At 43.7% G+C, this 20,792-nt stretch overlaps 1 protein-coding gene across 1 annotated transcript in view; it reads left to right on the plus strand.

Annotated features, from left to right (window-relative positions):
• Positions 1-3,905: 3,905 nt before the first annotated feature.
• LOC121571602 (BCL-6 corepressor) overlaps positions 3,906-20,792 on the plus strand; it is a 56,653-nt gene continuing 39,766 nt past the window's right edge. The window contains exons 1-2 of the mRNA XM_045212122.1: positions 3,906-4,255; positions 18,887-19,038. Coding sequence (XP_045068057.1) covers positions 18,950-19,038 — 89 coding nt within the window. The 5' untranslated portion in view covers positions 3,906-4,255; positions 18,887-18,949. The remainder of the gene's footprint in view (positions 4,256-18,886; positions 19,039-20,792) is intronic.

The raw sequence follows: 20,792 nt of genomic DNA on the forward strand, positions 1-20,792 counted from the left end.
TCCAATCCAAAGTGAAATCTAGAATCGGCTTCCTATTTCGCAACAAAGCCTCCTTCAAACATGCCCTCGTAAAACTGACTATCCTACCGATCCTTGACTTCGGCGATGTCATTTACAAAATAGCCTCCAACACTACTCAGCAAATTGGATGTAGTCTATCACAGTGCCATCCGTTTTGTCACCAAAGCCCCATATACTACCCACCATTGTGACCTGTATGCTCTCGTTGGCTGGCCCTCACTACATATTCGTCGTCAAACCCACTGGCTCCAGGTCATCTATAAATCACTGCTAGGCAAATCCCCGCCTTATCTTAGCTCATTGGTCACCATAGCAACACCCACCCGTAGTATGCGCTCCAGCAGGTATATCTCACTGGTCATCCCCAAAGCCAACACTTCCTTTGGTCGCCATTCCTTCCAGTTCTCTGCTGCTAATGATTGGAACGAACTGCAAAAATCTCTGATGCTGGAGACTCTTATCTCCCTCACTAACTTTAAGCATCAGTTGTCAGAGCAGCTTACCGATCACTGCACCTGTACACAGCCCATCTATAATCAGCCCACCCAAATACCTCATCCCCATATTGTTATTTATTTTGCTCATTTGCACCCCAGTATCTCTATTTGCACATCTTCTTCTGCACATCTATCACTCCAGTGTTAATACTAAATTGTAATTATTTTGCACTATGGCCTATTTATTGCCTTACCTCCATAACTTACTACATCTGCACACACTGTATATAGATTTTCTATTGTGTTATTGACTGTATGTTTTGTTTTATCCCATGTGTAACTCTGTGTTGTTGTTGTTTTTACCGCACTGCTTTGCTTTATCTTGGCCAGGTCACAGTTGTAAATGAGAACTTGTTCTCAACTGGCTTACCTGGTTAAATAAAGGTGAAATAAAATAAAATAAAAATAAAAAACGAACATAATCTGACCAACTGGGGACATTTTGTTAGTCCCCATTAGGTCAAATGCTATTTCTAGGGGGGTTAGGGTTAGAATTACATTAAGGGTTAGGAGCTAGGGTTAGTTTTAGGGTTAGGAGCTAGGGTTAGGTTTAGGGTTAAGGGTAGGATTTTGGGTTAGGATTAGGGTAAGAGTACGGGTTAGGGTTAGGGTTAGGGTTAGGGTTAGGGTTAGGGGTTAGGGAAAATAGGATTTTGAATGGGACTGAATTGTGTGTCCCCACAAGGTTAGCTGTACAATACTGTGTGTGTGTGTGTGTGTGTGTGTGTGTCAGCGTTGCTCCAGTGTCTGATTGCAGGAGCAGATGGCTGGATCACTGTGACCTCCCAGAGTGCTGCTCCTACACTGGGATGTGTGTGTGCATTCGCTGTTTTGGTTTACTGACACACGCATGCACAGACACAAACACACACTCAGAGCTCTGACTGTTTCACATATACAGGGGCAACCGCACTACCTCACACACAAACAAACTTACATGAGCACAAAGTCACACACCCACATGGATGCACACGCGTGCACACACACTCACAGACCTCTGATTGTTTTACCACAAAGGTTCATTCAAAGGCTTTCAGCCTTGAAAGGGTTGCTCGTTTTTCTCAGAGCTCAGTTGACATGTGTGCTCTTACATTTGAAAGAGAGAGAGAGAGATAGATGGTGTTAGTGCTCTGATGTAGGACTGGCCCGTGACTCAGCGTATGGTGGCAGTGTGTGCATGTGTGTGCTCCAGAGGGCTGAAAGGGGACGTATGCATTCATGCATCAGAGCTTTGACCTTCTAGACCAGGCCAGTGACAACACCACCAGCCTTTGTCAGATGGACACTCCATCAGGTGGCTTTTTCCTGGTTGCACTTAAGTATATCAATAACTATCACTGAAAGTCTGAAATATGCCATTTGTTATATGTTTATGACAATATTATGCATTTTCCAGCTACTATAAAAGGTTGTTTTTCCTTGCCATGTCACAAGGCTCAGAGGGTTTGGTTGAATGTAAAATGATACATTTCAGTTCTCTGAAAGAAAATAGACAAAGTATTCTTCACGACCTGAGTTTAGTGTGAACCGTTTCGTGAGACCCATTTTTTAAAAATGGAAACAAATCTGTTTTTGATCTTTGTATCTCTCTCTCACCCCCTTCCCTTCTCTGATTCACCTTCCATGCCCTCACTACTAAAGCAACCCTTCCCCAGCCCAGCCTTTTCAGGATTCTCCACCCACTCTCATGCTAATAGCCTACGTGTGTGTGCTCGAATCCCTTGGGGCCGGCGGCTCTCTGATTTCAGAGCAGAATAATGCAGCACTCAGCCCCTCTCTTTCATCTCCTCTCATTCTCCATTCTCTCTTTTTTCCTCTCTCTTTTCTCTCTTTCTCTGTCTGTCTTATCTGGTTCCCTCTCTCCTGTCCCTGCCTCTGCTTCTCTCTCTGACTTCAGTGGGCTAGTTTTATGAAAATTCTCACCTGACAGTTTGCCTTCAAGGACTAATTTGTATGTTTTTTTAATGTGTGTGTGGATTGTGATTGAGAGAGAGAGTGTGTGTCAGGCGTTGCTTTTTCAGCTCCTACTCTCAACAGCTGCATAAAATACACCCAGACCTTCCCCTGCCAACTCTCCTCCCTGGCCTCTTCTCCCCTCCCTCCTCCCTAACCCTCCCTCTCTCTCGCTCGCTCTCCCTCACACACACACACACACCACAACTCCGGCTAGGCTGGATATCCCTAGCCTCCTCCTCTACTTGACACACAGACCTAACAGATGAATCTCAGCCTTGAGCAACCAACACAAAGTCTGCCTTCCCACTTCCTCTTTTTGTGTCTGTCTCTCTTCCTCCCCTCCTTCTTTCTCTCTTTCTGGGTCACTCTCTCATCCTCTCTTCCTCATCACACTTCTCAAACTGACTGCATGGTATGACTTTGCAACATGCAATATTGACCCAAACATGTACAGACAAAAATAGTTATGCTGTAAGACCAATGTCCTTGGCCATCCCCTGTCAATATGTTTGGGTGGAGTGACATATTTGAGAAGTGGATGAATTGTGAGATGATTTTGGGTAGTAAAGCCCAATCTTCCAATCTGCTGTACATTGGGCTGGAACTCAGGAAGTCTGCCCATCTAGTTCACTGTGTGTGACAGCACAGTGTTTACTGTCTTGACACCCAAGGTGTCAGATACACACACACACACACACACACACACACACTATCCACACATCCCCCTGAGGGTCTGACTCAGGCTGCTTTTCTTCAAGTTCCAGAATGAACAGATCTTCATTGAACTTGGACGAGCAGGTTCTCTCTCTCCCCCCCTTCTTTTTCCACTTCCCTCTCTCTGTCATAATCCTACTTTACCTCTTTGCTTTCCTTATTCCACACTCTCTCGCTCTCTCTGCCTGAGCCTCCCGTTAAGCTACGCCGTCATCCCCCAGTCAATTTCTACCCTTCCCTTTCTTTTTTCCTTTTTACCGTTCTCTGCCACCCTCCCCCTCTTCTCCCTAGTATTTTGTTTTACACGCCCGCCCCAGCGCGCGGTGTATGTGCTGGAGGTTTATGGTAATTGCGGTCTCCCGACTGGCCTTCTGGGTAGAGTCTGCGCGAGTGGGAGAGTCGCTCGCAGTACAGCACTCCACTTCGCGCGCCCCGTTCGGCGTCCTCAGCAACTCGCCACGAACGGAACTACCAGCAGCTTTCAGAGAAAAAACGACGGAAAGATCAACATTCCCGACCTTTTTCCCAATATCGCCGGAGATAAATACTATATATTCGGAATAGATTGTGATTGGAAGTAAGAGCTTTGAAACGGCATGCTCAGATAAAACCAAACATGGCGCTGCGAGATACGACCGAGCTGAATGAATTTCTGGAGTCCGCGGACCTCGCCACCTGTATCCTTGCGCACTGCTAAACTGTACGTTACCAGCCACTGGGACGTTCTATAAAGGATGATTGGAAACCTTATTTCTAGGAATTTGTCACACGAAGTCGATTTTGACGACATTTTCTCTCGTGTGGAAACATATTGACATTTCACTGTGAAAAAGTATTGTGCGAGTGTAAAGGAAACACTATAACATTTGGTGTAATTGACTGACAAGTAAATAACCTGTTAGAAACACTTCTGCATATTTATATCCAACGGTTTGAATATTCATTGGCCCGGAATGTCTATGCTTTTATAAAGGAATCGTAACCTCCACGCACGAATCTTTGCTCAGAGCCGTGAACAACTTGGAAAAACAGGAAAAGGAAAGTTGGAAATAGAGGCTATTGACCAGGTAAGACAATTATGTGGGTAATAAAGACGTTTGGTTTTGGTGGGTCTTGTATTCGTTTTGCCACTGTTTAATGGTTATAAACCGTGATCTCCCCCCGCCTATGAGAGGATAGCCTATTGTGGATAGCCTTTCACCACCACAACGACAAATTCATTTTCTCCAACCTGACTCTGTCAAAACCAGAAGTGTAATAAGCCTGTAAGAGAATAATGTCAAGTTCTACTATACAGGTTCGGAGTGATTTCATCTCCGTGTCTGCGTGGCTGAGAGAGCGAGAAGTGGGGAGAAAGCGGAACGCCAACTTCTAAGAATAGCGCATAGGGTGGTCTTTGTGTGTTTCGGCGGGGCAGTGGCATGTGGTTGATAAATAACATGGGTTTAGTTAGTCATTCGGCCCTGTGCTTGGCGTCCGGGGCCGTCCTGTCAACCGTTAGATTGATGAGTCGTAAAGTCATACAGGAGGAGGCTTCTCCCCTCAGCGAACGGTCCCGAGAACGGTTGGATGGAAAGTGACTGATAAGACTGAAGTAGGCAAGGCTACTAAATCAATCTTATTTTCTTCACCAGATCGAATTGTTCTTGAATCAAGTGTTCTTAATATGTGCGTGTGCGCGCCCTAAACAAGGTTACGGAATCCAGCCTCGCCCTGCCAAGAGGAGCGGATTGTTCCGTTCACACACGGTTCAACACACTCCATCTCTCTCTGTCATTTGAACCCGATCTGGGATACAGGCTGCAGAGCTTTTTGCCTGCCTAGCAGTTTTAGTCTTAAATCACCACCTTGCACCAGCAAATTCCTTAACTTTTGGGGAGATAGTTTTCTTCCATATAGGTCTATTGTCACTCCTGTCCATGTTCTAGCTGCGCACGCAGCCATAGCCCAGTGCCAGGGTTTCTCGCAATGACTGTATGGTTTCTCGCCGCGCATGAGGCGTGTGTCCTCGGGCCAGTGATAGAACACTAATTGGGGTGCGATCGATGTCTCCTATTGTCTCTCATTGTTTCCAGCTCATTGGTATTAGTTAGAGTTGTAGAATATTGGAGTCGACCAAATCGTCTCTCTGGTATACAAACTCCCCTGCAAATACACCAGCATATGCACAAACACCCACACCCTGTTTAGCCTTGTAATTAAAAATACATATAGGCTCCTTCGCTTGCCTGCGTTTATAGCATAGGCCTAGGCCTACTACGCACGGCTGGGAAGGAAATTACACGGGCCATGGCATACTCTTTCCCCAACCGCCTTGAGCTGGTATAGGTGGAACCGTGATTTCTGACATAGTGTTTCCCCCCTAGTCATTGTGGCAGAGAAGTGATCACTTCAAATAGACCGATAGGCAGAGGACCAAAGTCAAAGTAAGAGCTTGCGTTACGATTGTCCCATGACATGACTCAGCAATGATAATAAGTACCCTGAAAGTGGGAAATTAATAAGTGGTTTATTTGGATAGAGGTTTTGGTCTGTGCAAACGGACTCATAGTAGAAGCGAGAGAAGGGTGTGCTTTCCCAATGGAAATATTACATTTGAGATGGTTAAAGAACTGGTCGAATCAACGTTGTTTCCATGTCATTTCAATCAAAACGTTCCATTATTTCACCTAACTTTTAAACTAAATCCAATGGGTGAAATATTTGGTTTATTTCACGTTGAATTACCGTTAGTTGATGACTCAACCAAATGTAAATCAGAACTGGACATTGAACTGACATCTGTGTCCAGTGGAAGGTATTCTGTTTCCAATTACAAAATTCCATATAGGTTATATATTGACAAGTTGCGTGTTGGTTTTGTTTGCCTTCCTCCAAGCCTTGCGCACAGCACAGAGCGTACACACACACACACACACACACACACACACACACACACACACACACAGCATAGGGTAACTGGGAGAGGTATCCATATTTAGCCAAGATCTTATAGATTTGTTGGACAATGCCACTGTAGGTCTATGCTAGATTTATTGTGATTGTTGTCCAGGCTCTGTCGCAACCGGCCGCGACCGGGAGACCCATGGGCGGTGCATAATTGTAAATAAAAAAATACATGTATGCATTCACTAACTGTAAGTTGCTCTAGATAAGAGCGTCTGCTAAATGACTAAAATGTCAAATGTAATTGTTCGTTAGAGACCCTTTAAAAAAAATAATAACGTTTTTTATTAAAGTTGGGCGCATTACGTGGTTGTTGTATCATTCTTTGTGGAATTATTGAAAGACTGGATAAGAGTGTCTGAATGACCCAGAGTAAACGACCCGCTTCTTCCTAAAGCTGTGTTATGTGCATAGGCTAACGTTTAATCAGCAGACCTATACTTGGACTTTCAATCTCACTGAGTTGATTCCCCCTCAGGCTACTATACTTCATAAAGTCTAAAACAGCTGATTTAGATTTTGTTCTGGTTGCAGTTTCTTTTTATAGCATCCCATTGGACTGTTTAGCGCATAATTTTCCACTATGCTCGTGAGATGAGGTCAGCCGTGCTGATCCATTCTCCAGGTGTCTGTTCGCGCCCAGAGGTCAAAATTATGCACGAGAGAGAGAGAAAGAGAGAGGAGGAGGATTGTGTGGGGGGGGGGTGTATTATGTGCCCACATGAGACCTTGAATGAACAATAACGGAGGAGAGGGATGGAAAGAGAGAGAGGGGACAGGAAACTAGACATGAAAGGAAGAAGAACATGGGAGGCCCCGTTTTGGGGAGTATTTGAAGTTATTTTGGTGTTTGCATGTTATTCGATCATTTGTTTTCCCCCCTGACCGTGCAGTAGATTAGCCTGTTATAGCGTATGTTGTTGCATGTTATTTCATTGAATAGCTCTCCATCACGTGTAGGAAGGTCATTGTTTCCTCTCGTTGCGCTCGAGTTATGATCTCTCCATACACTATACCACCATGTCCATATGGGCAGATCGGCCGAGGGACTTTATCAATGGAGCAGGAAGAAGATTGCAAAGACACTGATCTTAGGTCAATATTGCGTTTATCCCCTTAAATGATTGGATCGGGAAGGGTAAAGCCTACCCTTCTGTCTACCCGGAGCCTGGCAGGCTATTGTCCTGCGGTTTGATGTATCTCGTATTTGTGACAGCGTCTCTAGGCTCCCCGCGGGGCGGAATGGGGATGATAATCTGCCGCACACAGGGACAATCTCACCGCCTCCATTCTAAACCCATTAACCGCTGTTGGGCCGCTTTGTAATCAGCTGAAATCAATAGATCTATGAGGGGGAATCCATGCGCTAATATGTCAATATAATCCTCTGTGACCATGTGGACGACCATGTCTGTGTCACCTGACTTTGGTTCGATATGGTGCAAAGGTGAAATGGACAGTAAACCTTCTGTATGGGAAGTGAGAAATCATGACAGTATGACTTATTAAAAAATAACCATGTTTTTATGATTCACAGTATATCCCACCTGCAGTTATGGCAAGGCATGTAGTTTTCTTTGGAGCTTGTGTTGGTATATCCCCTGTCATTCATTATGTTGTTGTCCTGCGATTGATTGTAGGCCAGAATATAGGCAATGTTTTCTGTTTACAGCGTTGCTGAGACAAAGCTTCAGCCCTCCCTTTTTAGGCTAATGTCAGTTGTTGTTGTTTGTGTTCTCTCACTGAATAAAACAACAATCCCAACACCACCGCTGCGCTCTTGGCTGCTCATGCGAGGTGCATGTGAACAAAAGTGAAGGCATGGCTGAGAGCTGGGGGAGATCGAGTTTCGGTGCGCTGTACGCCTCCCGGAGGAGATGTCATGGTTTGATTGAAGCTGGGCCTCGGTCCAGGCCTCCTGGGACCTCGCGCTGAAACGGGAGAGGCCTTTTTTCTCTCTGCTTCACAGAGCTTTTAGTTCCGCCGAGGCCCGGAGCACACGGATCACTTCCCCGCAGGGAGACGTGTCACTGCCCCCATATAGCACCCACAGCGTGTAGGCCTGTGACGATAAATAGCCTGGTGTGAGATACTGTTCTTCTTTCATTGAATGGGGAACAAATGAATACAGGTCAGAATTAAGTGTGTCAACCATCCCGGTCCTTCTTTGGTCCGACCTGGAGTGTGTTGATATTTTCATTCTAATAATGTTGCTTTTGTGCAAGGTAGATTGTTTATTTGGCCTATGTTCATGACCTCACTGAATTAGAATTTTGGGAGAGGATGCTGAGGATGACTTCGCCAGCCCCTCGTCCTCCTTTTCGTCTCAGCAGGCCCCATCTTGATCAAGCGGGCCCTTTTGTTTTTAGATGTTACCGCCTACAGCTGACGAAATCCTACAGACACCCTGCACAGAGCGCAGCAGTTCGAGGGTGTGTGTGTGTGTGTGTGTGTGTGTGTGTGTGTATGTAGCCTTATTTGTATTACACTGCTCACGATAACATTAATTTTCCACCGAACCATAAAGTTCTTAATTACGCACTGTTTGGATTTACATGCGAGACGTGGGCTAGGCCAGTGGTTCCCAACCTTTTCCGGTTACTGTACAAACAACTAAATGTAGTACCCCCTTATGTGCGTGTTACATAGAAATCCTGCATTAAACCTTTAATTTGAAGCATAGCAGCAGCATGGATAATTTGAAGGTAATGTAATCACACAGTAGGCCTATCTGATTCACAGCCACTTCCATCACATTCGCAGCCAATAATTTAAAGCAAAAGAAGACATTTGATTCAGGGGATATTATATTCCCAAATATCTGCATATAGATTGAGCCATGGCCCACTGGGCACACACTGGTTGAATCAACGTTGTTTCCACGCCATTTCAATGAAATTACATTGAATCAGTACATTGAATTGACTTTTGTGCCCAGTGGGGGATTTCTCAAATCTCAAAAATGTGTAATAGGATGTTTGAAAGAAAAGGCTAGGGATGTTAAACGTTCAGGCTGCTGCACAGACACTATGGAGGCTGTAGTCAAGAGCACCCGGTTAAATTGTGTTTGAGAGCATTTAACGCTCTAATGGTTAAATGATTGAGGAATACACTGTAGACAGACAGTGTATTAGGTACACCACCCCTTTCACAAATGGTTCGCTCCTACAGACAGTAAGTCACGTGGCCGTGGTTTACCATATAAAGTAGGCCGACAGGCATAGAGAAATTCAGTTACTTTTCGATAGAATGTTAGAATGGGCGAAACGAGTGACCTAAGTGACTTTGAGCGTGGTATGATCGTCGGTGCCAGGCGCGCCGGTTCCAGTATCTTAGAAATGGCTGGCCTCCTGGGCTTTTCACAACGACAGTGTCTAGGGTTTACCGAGAATGGTGCAACAAACAAAAAACATCCAGTGGCAGTCCTGTGGGCGAAAACAGCTCGTTGATGAGAGGTCGAATGAGAATGGCAAGAATCGTGCAAGCTAACAGGTGGGCCACAAACAGGCAAATAACAGCGCAGTACAACAGTTGTGTGCAGAACGTCATCTCAGAAAGCACAACTCGTCGGAGCTGGTCACGGATGGGCTATTGCAGCAGAGGACCACACCGGGTTCCACTCCTATCAGCTAAAAACAAGAAGAAGCGGCTCCAGTGGGCACGTGATCACCAACACTGGACAATTGAGGAGTGGAAAAACATCGCCAGGTACGACGAATCCCGGTTCCTGTTGCGTCATGCTGATGGCAGAGTAATGGTTTGGCGTAAGCAGCATGAGTCCATGGCCCTATCCTGCCTTGTGTCAATGGTACAGGCTGGTGGTGTAATGGTGTGGGGAATGTTTTCCTGGCACACGTAGGTCCCTTTATACCAATTGAGCAACGTTTCCATGCCCCGAAGAATTCAGGCTGTTCTGGAGGCAACCGGGGGTCGACCCAGTACTAGATGGGTGTACCTAATAAACTGGCCACTGTGTGTAGATGTCATTGTTGCAATAGTTTGTGAGTGGGCAACATATACTTTCATCTTAAACTGACATGTTTAATTATTTTGCCATATTAAATTATTGTATGTTGAGGTAATTTACCTAATGTGGACAGTTTGTGTTACTACCTTACACAAGCTTGCATTTTCACCCAATAAAATTGAATGGAATTACACAACAGTTGATTTTGTCACACACTCTGGGATGCGCAGGACTTAGAACCACATAGAATGCGGAGTTAATGAAATGGCACAGAAAATGTGGGACAGTAAGTCTATAAAAGTTGCTGGCCACACACCACCAATACATGGATTGGACAGTCAAACTATCACTTAAATAGCAGCCAACCATTGTCACTGTTGATATCCTATGCCGCATCATGATTCGTTTAAATTAACTAACAGATGAAGTGGTTTGTTACCTTTTCCATGATGGCAGCCTCCAGAAATCAACATCTGACATTCCAAAATATACATAAGCCTCCTTCTACAAGTTCTCATCTAACCAACCATGTAGGCCTATAGGTTATTCCAAGTTTCCGTGTGGCCGTGGAATAGTGTTAGTTTAAACAGCGTTACACCCCAAAGGTTTGCCCCCTGTTCTATTGATTTCAGCGTGTGATTAACAGAAAGTGTTGTGTTACACTTACAACATTGGCGACCCACTTGAATTCAAATGCAACATATCAAAATGTAGCTAGCTGTCTTCTACAAATTGTCCTCTAACCAGTGATGTACATATTATTCACAGATTCCGTGTGGTTTTTGAGCTGAGTTAGTTTTTACAGGACGTGCAACCTCATCTCCCCCCTCTCGCACAATTGATTTCAACGTGATATCGATATGAGTTATTGACAAGTGTTGCATTTCTCTTTCCGTTTTGGTGACCCACAAATAAAAATGCAACATTCCAAAATGTAGCTGTGTTCTGCAGGTTGTTCTCTAACCAGTAATGTAAAAAATATCTCCAGTTCCCATGTGTTTTTTGTTGTTGTGTTAGTTTCAACAGTGCATACAACCTGATTTCCCCCCCTAATCGATATCAGGGATTTATGGGCACGTCAAAACAACAGGGTTTTTGGTGTGTGTACAGTTTATAAGGTGGTTCGTTAAAAAAAGTAATAATATGAATACTATTGTTGCGCATGATTACTATGATTACAGTATGTGTAGATATTACATTTTATGTTTTCAATATCACAAACTGTTTCTGCATATTGGTTATTGATTTGGACACGTTAAAACAGTGTTTTGACATTGGGCTATTTATCAAAATGTCTTGTCAACAGGAAGCAGCTACAGCATAATTTTCAACTTAAGTTTTAGCAATATAAATGGTACTTTCAACATTAATTTCCAATGGTATTGTCAGGTAAAACACTGCTGAATGGATCTAAAAACGTGCTGTGATTGATTTTATTTTGATGATATTGGCCTACCAGAAATCACCAAAACGGGTTTGCCCTGCCTACTAAGGCGACTAACATGCGCATCCTTGTTACTAAAATCCTGGCCCCTCTGGGGACATAAAAGGTCAATTTAGTCCTAATCTGGGCCGGAATGAATGGCCTGGTTCAGCGGCCGTCGCCGGTTCTCCAGTGACAGCACGGGCCACACAATGTCGGCGTTGTTGGCGGTCATGCTGCGGGGTCAATCCTCCCGCACTGACTTGCTTTCGCCTGTGTGGCGGGAGGGCGCGAGGCCCTGTTTACAGCCCGCGCGCAAATAATGGACCCCCCCCCCCCTCTCTCTCTCTCTCTCTCTCTCAATTCAATTATATTCTATTCTATTCTATTTAAGGGGCTTTATTGGCATGGGAACATATGTTTACATTGCCAAAGCAAGTGAAATAGATAATAAACAAAAATGAAATAAACAATAAAAAATTAACAGTAAACATTACACTCACAAAAGTTCCAAAAGAATAAAGACATTTCAAGTGTCATATTATGTCTATATACCGTGTTGTAATGATGTGCAAATAGTTAATGTACAAAAGGGAAAATAAATAAACATAGGTTGTATTTACAATGGTCTCTGTCTCTGTCTTTCTCCCTCTCCCCGTGTGTATGTGTGTGTGTGTGTGTGTGTGTGTGTGCACTATAGTGGAGCTCTCTCTCTCGTCCGTTCCCTCCTCAACCTCCCCACTCCCTCTGCCACGGGACTGCGTGCATGGACACAATGTCCCAATTGTAGGGTTATGTATTTCATTGGTCATGACTTTGTTCGCTATATGGAAATTATAGATTCATATGTACATTTACATTTACATTTTAGTCATTTAGCAGACGCTCTTATCCAGAGCGACTTACAGTTAGTGAGTGCATACATTTTTCATACTGGCCCCCCGTGGGAATCGAACCCACAACCCTGGCGTTGCAAACGCCATACTCTACCAACTGAGCTACACGGGGCAATAAAACCTTGCCAGGAAATGCAAGACACAGATGACTACAAGCACGATTAGCAGTCATACATTCTGTAGCACTCGATTGCTCCACATTGAACGGCCCACTTCTTTCAGACAAATTGGAGGAGGTTGTAGTAATACAAAAATAATACAAAAATAACAGCAAATATGATCACAAGAGGGGAAAAAACTAACATGCTTCACTTCAGAGTTCTGGTGCTGATAGGAACATGTTCTTTCCAAACTCTAAAAGCTAGGACAATGAATACTACATTTATCAAATACTCCAAGTGCAAGATATGTCCACAGTCCACTATCTTACCTAGATAGAAACAAATATGTTCTCAGAAATAAAAACGACTTCAGGCCAAACTGAGCTGCTTTGAGCTTGTGGTCAAGTTCCTGGATAATGTCAAGTTCGTGGCAGGGGAGTACTTCAAGTGTTTAAGTAACTATTGTTCACATTCACACTCAACCCAATCACTCTCTCACACACACACACACACACACACACAAATACAATATATTCGCATAGTGGTCCTAAGGTTACTAATAGTATAGCCTGTACGACCTACAAGGACCAGCCTAGAAACACATTTGGGCCATGGCTGCCCTAAAGACACAGGTAGTAACATCTGGACCAGGGATAAAGCACACCAACCACTGGTCCACCAGAAAAATAAGAGCCAAGCTATCAATAGGAAAATAAAAGGAAACCAAAAAGGAAACCGGAGGCATCAACTTTCACTGCATGACAAGTAGAAACATATTAAGCGTAAGGAGTCACTAGACTTTTAAAAACACAGTTCATAGATTTGGTACAAAATGTACTAAAATGTATTGTAAGTTTAACATCTGAGTAATGCATGACTTAAAAGTCACCCCTTCAAAATAAAAGCTTGTCTAAGATTACCCCAAAATATTCAGGTAAAGTCATGAGGAAAGCCACTAATAAGCTGGTAAATAAGTGATAAGTATAATGTAGCCGTCCCCATGCTGATAATTTGTTGACAATTGTGGATACATTGTACTACATAGTTGGGATTAGGAGTGATTCAGACTTGGTTGTGGAATTATTTCTGGAATTGAGTTTCTGACTTTCCATGGGGTCATGTTGTGACACTGTCCCCTTCTCTCACATTTAGTCCCTGTGTGTTACGGAATAAACTGCTGCATACTGACTACGGGATTGTTGGATCATGTGGAGTGGGAAGTGAAAGCCCTCCTCTGCCCGTTTGAGCCCCTCTATCTGCCGCTGTCTGCCTATCGTGCAGCGCTGGAGGCCTGCCCACGTCTCTCTTTCTGTGTCTACAGGGAGCTGTCTCGGAGTTTCCCTACCCCAGTCTCTCTCTATGACACACACACACGCTGGAACGCAAACACACAGACACTCTCTCTTTTGGCAGCTGCGTGTCTCTCGAGATGTGCTGTTACGCACGAGAGTGAATGAGAAAACTGGGGGACTGGAGACCTCTCCATGACCGTAACCCTTGCCAATCCTAACCTTAACCAACTGCAATGGGGTAGGATCCCGGATAACAAGGACCCTGGAGAAAGGGTTGCTACATTTGTTGTCTTTGTTCGGCATAATGATCCTGGTAATGAATGTTACAAAATAATTTTAAAAAAAGTGATAGATATCAAAAGACCCATTGAGAACTATTATTTTATTTCCAACAATTGAGGCACACCTGTAATCCTTGTATTACCTTAAACGAGACAAATTATGGGCCCCCCCTGGCATTACGGGCAAAGACGCAGCCTTCATTTTGAAGTGGTGAATATATTGCAGGAAAGCTAATCTCTAGACGTGACTTTTAAGCCTTTCTTAGCTTTGTTTTCGATGTTTTATTCTCGGTCATCCCAAGTGGTATGCGCTTTCTTTTCGTTTTGGCAGCGTGCACACACACAAACCCGAGCCCTGCGTAGTGGTGTGTGCATTAATCCGTGTTAATCCTCACTCCTCGCCCCCGTCGCTGCAGAGATTATCCTGCGTCACACTGCATTTTTTTTTTAGAGCAGGAGCTCGAGCCGCTGCACTTCAGAGAGAGTTGGCCCCGGGCCCACTCCCCCGGCCCTGCTCGTCACAGTTCGCTCGAGCCTGCCGGTCGATATAGAGAGAAGGACTTGCACAGCAGCATGCCAGACACAGAAAAATTAACACATTTCCAGATTTATAGCCTACACCACCCAAATCAATATAATGTGTTTGTTGTTTTTAACATATATCAGTAATGTCACGTAGCCTAAACATTAAAATGTAGTTTAATCTCCAGACAGTTTAGCCAGTTGTTGTGCGAATGAAGACTATATATTTATTTACCAGATTTTTCTCGTATTTTATGAATTGATGACCATACCACTGCTCTACCACACACACACACACACCTTCCATTCTTCTCTCCTGAGGAATAACAACTGAAAGGAGGACAGCCTGGGGAGTTGGTTGAGTGCTGGCCGAGAGGACATTATTGTTCCTCCCCATATGACAGGTCAGATGGAGTTGAAGTCGTGATAGTAAAAGGAAACGAGATCGGACTGGAACTGAGGTCTCTCTCACTGTTTGCCCTCTCTCTCTCTCTCTCTCTTTCAATTCAATTTCAATTTAAGGGGATGCATTGGCATGGGAAACATATGTTTACATTGCCAAAGCAAGTGAAATAGATGATAAACAAAAGTGAATTAAACAATCCATTTTTTTACAGTAAACATTACACTCACAAAAGTTCAAAAATAATAAAGACATTTCAAGTGTCATATTATGTCTATATACAGGGTTGTAATGATGTGCATAGTTAAAGTACAAAATGGAAAATAAATAAACATACATATAAGTTGTATTTACAATGGTGTTTGTTCTTCACTGGTTGCCCTTTTCTTGTGGCAACAGGTCACTAATCTTGCTGCTGTGATTGCACACTGTGGTATTTCACCCAATAGATATGGGAGTTTATCCAAATTGGATTTGTTTTCGAATTCTTTGTGGGTCTGTGTAATCTGAGGGAAGTATGTGTCTCTAATATGGTCATACATTTGGCAGGAAGTTATGAAGTGCAGCTCAGTTTCCACCTCATTTTGTGGGCAGTGTGCACATAGCCTGTCTTCTCTTGAGAGCCAGGTCTGCCTACAGCTGCCTTTCTCAATAGCAAGGCTATGCTCACTGAGTCTGTACATAGTCAAAGATTTCCTTAATTTTGGGTCAGTCACAGCGGTCAGGTATTCTGCCACTGTGTACTCTCTGTTTAGGGCGAGTTTGCTCAGTTCTTTTGTAAATTCTTTCCAATGTGTCAAGTAATTATCTTTTTGTTTTCTCATGATTTGGTTGGGTCTAATTGTGTTGCTGTCCTGGGGCTCTGTGGGGTCTGTTTGTGTTTGTGAACAGAGCCCCAGGACCAGCTTGCTTAGGGGACTCTTCTCCAGGTCCATCTCTCTGTAGGTGATTGCTTTGTTATGGAAGGTTTGGGAATCGCTTCCTTTTAGGTGGTTGTAGAATTGAACGTCTCTTTTCTGGATTTTGATAATTAGCGGGTATCGGCCTAATTCTGCTTTGCATGCATTATTTGGTGTTTTACGTTGTACACAGAGGATATTTTTTGCAGAGTCTCAATTTGGTGTTTGTCCCATTTTGTGAATTCTTGGTTGGTGGTCTTTTTTTCTCTCTCTCTGTCTCTGTCTCTGTCTCGCTCTCTCTTTCTCTCTCTCTGTCTCTCTCTCGCTCATATTCAATTCATTTCAAAGAGGCTTTGTTTACATTGCCAAAGCAAGTGAAATAAAATCAAGTGAGAAGAAACAAATGTAACAACATCAACCAAAAACATTGCTCTCAAAAAGGTTCCAAAAAGATAGACGTTTTCAAGTGTTATATTATCAGCTATGTACAGTGTTTAGCAATTTGCAACTAGTTGTAGCACGAATCGTGGGGGAAGATAAATAAATAAATATAGGTGGTATTCACAATATTGTTTGTGCGCCACAGTTTCCTCCTTTCTCTCTCTCTCTCTCTCTCTCTCTCTCTCTCTCTCTCTCTCTCTCTCTCTCTCTCTCTCTCTCTCTCCCCCCCCCCTCTTTATTTCTTTATTTCTCTCTGTCTGTCTGTCTGTGCGCGCAGATCCCTCCCACACAACACATAATAATGGCTGGACTGCAGGTTATGAGGCTTGCTAAAAACACCCGGTGGTTTAATGGTGCGAATCGTGCTCCGCTCCAGCGGTCTGTTTTATAAACGTAGCCCGGCTACCCCTCTCCGGTCTGCCTGCCGCCTGGCTACGGCCTGATGGATTGCCGTCGGGAGATGTTTGTTGTGCAAACTATTCTTAGCACCGGGGATGGGCGTCGACGTGGTCTGGCTTTTCCTCCTGTTGTACACACACACACACTGGACACACACACACACACACACTGGACACACACACACATACCCACACACAACCAGCTCTTCAAAGATGTGCAGCTAGTTCTTTTACTATTCACCTGTGTATTGTAAAGAGGCGTAGCTGTCAAACATTCCAGCCTCGGACACTGTAAATCAGTTACAGCCTAGGCATGGTGGACACGTAGCATATAGCCTACCCTTATAGGTCTACAGAAATATAGAGAAACCCTCCCTTGACGTGACAAATGGCTAAAGCTGCCATTATCTTTGTCTATCCTAGGAAATATCTAAAACACTTTTTTAAATATATAGCCTATATATTAAATATCTATATTTTAAACATATAATATATATAAACATTTATAGGCTTAGAAAATACATAAAAAATACCTTAACCTTTAAAAAATACCACTCAATTGGTATTTGTAGTAGTGTGTGTTTGCGCACATTGTTGAGGATTTTGTGCCAATGGATATGGTCAATAGGCTATTGAACATTACACAGTGCATTGGCTACATGGGCAAGGCGCTACAGAGGGTATATCACTGGGGCCGAACTCCCTGCCAACCAGGACCTCTATACCAGGCGGTGTCAGAGGAAGGCCCTGAAAATTGACTCCAGCCACCCAAATGATAGACTGTTCTTTCTGCTACTGCACGGCAAGTGGAACCAGGGAGTGCCAAGTCTGGGACCAAAAGGCTCCTGAACAGCTTCTACCCCCAAGCCATTAGACTGCTGAACAGTTAATCAAAGCGCTACCTGGACTATTTACATTGACCCTCTTCATTATTATTATAATTTTGTATAATTGTGTGTTTTATTTGCACGGACTCTCTTGCACCGGTCTATGCACACTCACTAGACTCTACTCACACATACTACGCTGACACTTCAACACAGACACACACACAGTGGTGAAAGTACTTAAGTAAGTACTTTGTACTTTAATTTACTATTTATATTTTTGACAACTTTTACTTTTACTTCATTCCTAAAGAAAAGTATGTTTTCTCCATACAGTTTCCCTGACACTCAAAAGTACTCTTTACATTCACACACTTATCAAGAGAACATCCCTGGTCATCCCTACTACCTGATCTGGCGGATTTACTAAGCACAAATGCTTTGTAAATTATGTCTGAGTGTTGGAGTGTGCCCCTGGCTATCCATAAAGAAAAAAGAAAATTGTGCCGTCTGGTTTGCGTAATATAATGAATTTGAAATGATTTTTTAAAAATACTTAAGTACATTTTAGCAATTACATTTACTTTTGATACTTAAGTATATTTAAAACCAAATACTTTTAGTCTTTTACTCAAGTAGTATTTTACTGGGTGACTTTCACTTTTACTTGAGTCATTTTCTATTAAGGTATCTTTACTTTTACTCAAGTATGACAATTGTGTACTTTTTCCACCACTGCACACACACTCACATATAGACACACTTTAACACTCTTCACACACGCTTCTGCTACTACTCTGTTTATTATCTATCCTGATTGCCTAGTCACATTTACCCCTACCTACATGTACATACTGTATTACCTCAACTACCTCGTACCCCTGCACATTAAGTTGGTACTGGTACTCCTTGTACATAGCCTCGTTATTATTTTATTGTGACTATTTTTTTTGTGCAAATATTCTTCTTACTTTTTAACTCTGCATTGTTGGGAATGGGCTCGTAAGTAAGCATTTCACGGTAAAGTCTGCATCTGTTGTATTCGGCGCATGTGACCAATAACATTTGATTTGATTTTGAACCCCGTTTGCCCTAATCGATCTCGTGTTGCCAATTCCTTGAGCCAATTGAACAATCGAAACCTGTAACCCCACACCTACAGGTTTCTGTGTAGGCCTAATGCATTCTGCTATTTTATGTAGGCTTTTAATGTGGTTTATTGCTTAACATTGTGAATTTAGGCCTACATGGATGGACCGATGGAGAGCGTCATAGCACCGTCTGGTTTTAACTGTCTTGCAGAGCGGTGGTCGGTTGGAGGTGTTTTAAGACGGACTGTATACCGGCGTCCCATGAGGGAATGACATGCTCTCCGCTACACAGATGTACGGAACGGTTCCCCCATGGATGAGTCACGAGAGGGCCCAAATGTATGGGATGGTCATGGAGGAGAGGTCAGTTTGCCTTTCCATCCATCCACCTCTCCTCCACCCTCTATTCTCTCCTCTCAACCTCTCCATGCTCCTCAGTCGACATACAATCTGGCTCCACTCTTTTTCTCTTTCCCCTTCCGACTGCTGAATTCAGTCCCCCTGACAAGGTTTCCTATGAGTGCATGGAAAAAACAGTGTGCAAGTGACGATATGGCGGGTCGGGTAAAACAGAACGATCCTGACTGTTTGGGCTGCAGACTTTCTCGGGCAGATTCTCACACACACAGGGCTAACAAAAACATCCATGCCATTCGGGATGACCGGGCATAATGCCTGTCACATGCTTCCCAGTGGAAACAGTTCACCCATATAAATTATTATGACGACAATTTGTGACGTTTTTGTTAGTTTTGGTGTTCGGCAGGGGCAGAGCCAGCATTATGGGCGTCCTTAAGGGTCCTGGCCCGCCCTACCGTACCTCCTTGCCCGTCCAAATAAAATATTAAAATATTGATAATTTATTTGACCGAGACGCCGGCGACAGAAAGACGCATCAATCTCAGATAAATCATTAGAGCGAGGGAAACAGCGCCCCTCTGTCTCAGTATGTGTAGCCCATGTATCTGATGCTGTCTGGACCAAAAGAGTATGGCATGTCCCGTCCCGCCATATAATAACACAATAGAATGGCCCGCCCTGTTCTTCATTCACAATTGGTGATTACATATTTGTTTTATTATATTGTTATTAAAAGAAGCTGTTACCGCGTTCCAAAACATATGCTTTCTGTTTCATAGTTGTTTTAGTGATAGCATATTTGAAATGTATTAATTACACTGTTAGAATGTTGCAGTCACAATTAGCTTGAAGGGGGGTCCCTCGAGGCCCAGCAGTTCTAGTGTTAAAATAATCAGTGCACGAGCAAACGCGTACACACATAGGAGGTCCCATGAAAAAAATCTGCCCCCCTATGGAAATCAAATGCGCCTCCAACTGATTCGTTCTGGCGCCGGCCCTGGGCAGGGTTTTTTTTCCGGCTGTCTAAGTTTGGTAGCCGGAGTCGACACCCCTTCGTCAGTGATTGGTCAACAGTACTACTCCTAGTAAGAGTGGGAACTATGGATGGGATTCTTCAATTAAGTGTTTGTTTTCATTCAACGAGAGACTACTAGTCACTTGAGACATAATGCACAAAAATCTTAGTTAAATGTAAAATTACGCGACTAAGACCTCCTTGGCAAAAACGTAAAAATCTATTGCAGATTTCTTGATTTTTCTTAGATTAATTCAGACTTTTTTGAGGAAGTGTATACTGGCTATGTTGTTGCTATGGTGTCTCAAGAGGGACAAACAGTCAGCTTCTTTCTTGTTTTTCAAGCGAATGTCTCTAGTTAAAGGGAGTATGTGAAGCACAGACATTCACTTCGTCTAGCCAAGTTCTTCTGCTAGGAGCAAACCGAACCTAGTATGCGGGCACCTTAAGAGTTCTCAGAGTTCTCAGTTTCATCTCATGCAGATGTTGTTCGGGCAGGCCAGGCAGGCAGGATTCGGTTGTGCTCAAGCCTCCAGGCAAGGAAGAAGAGGGGGAAGGGAGGAGCTGCGCAAGCGAGGGAGAGGTTGAGCGAGGGAGAGGGTGATTAATGAGCTTGGGGTCACTGTAATAAAAGCAGCATGCCGGTGGCGCGGCAGCTCGAGCCACAGACGCCTTTCTTTCCAATGATGGAGGAGCTGAGTATCTCTCTCTCTCTCTCTCACTCACTCACTCACTCACTCAC

Source organism: Coregonus clupeaformis, chromosome 40, assembly GCF_020615455.1.
Source record: "Coregonus clupeaformis isolate EN_2021a chromosome 40, ASM2061545v1, whole genome shotgun sequence".
In the NCBI taxonomy this organism is placed as follows: domain Eukaryota; kingdom Metazoa; phylum Chordata; class Actinopteri; order Salmoniformes; family Salmonidae; genus Coregonus; species Coregonus clupeaformis.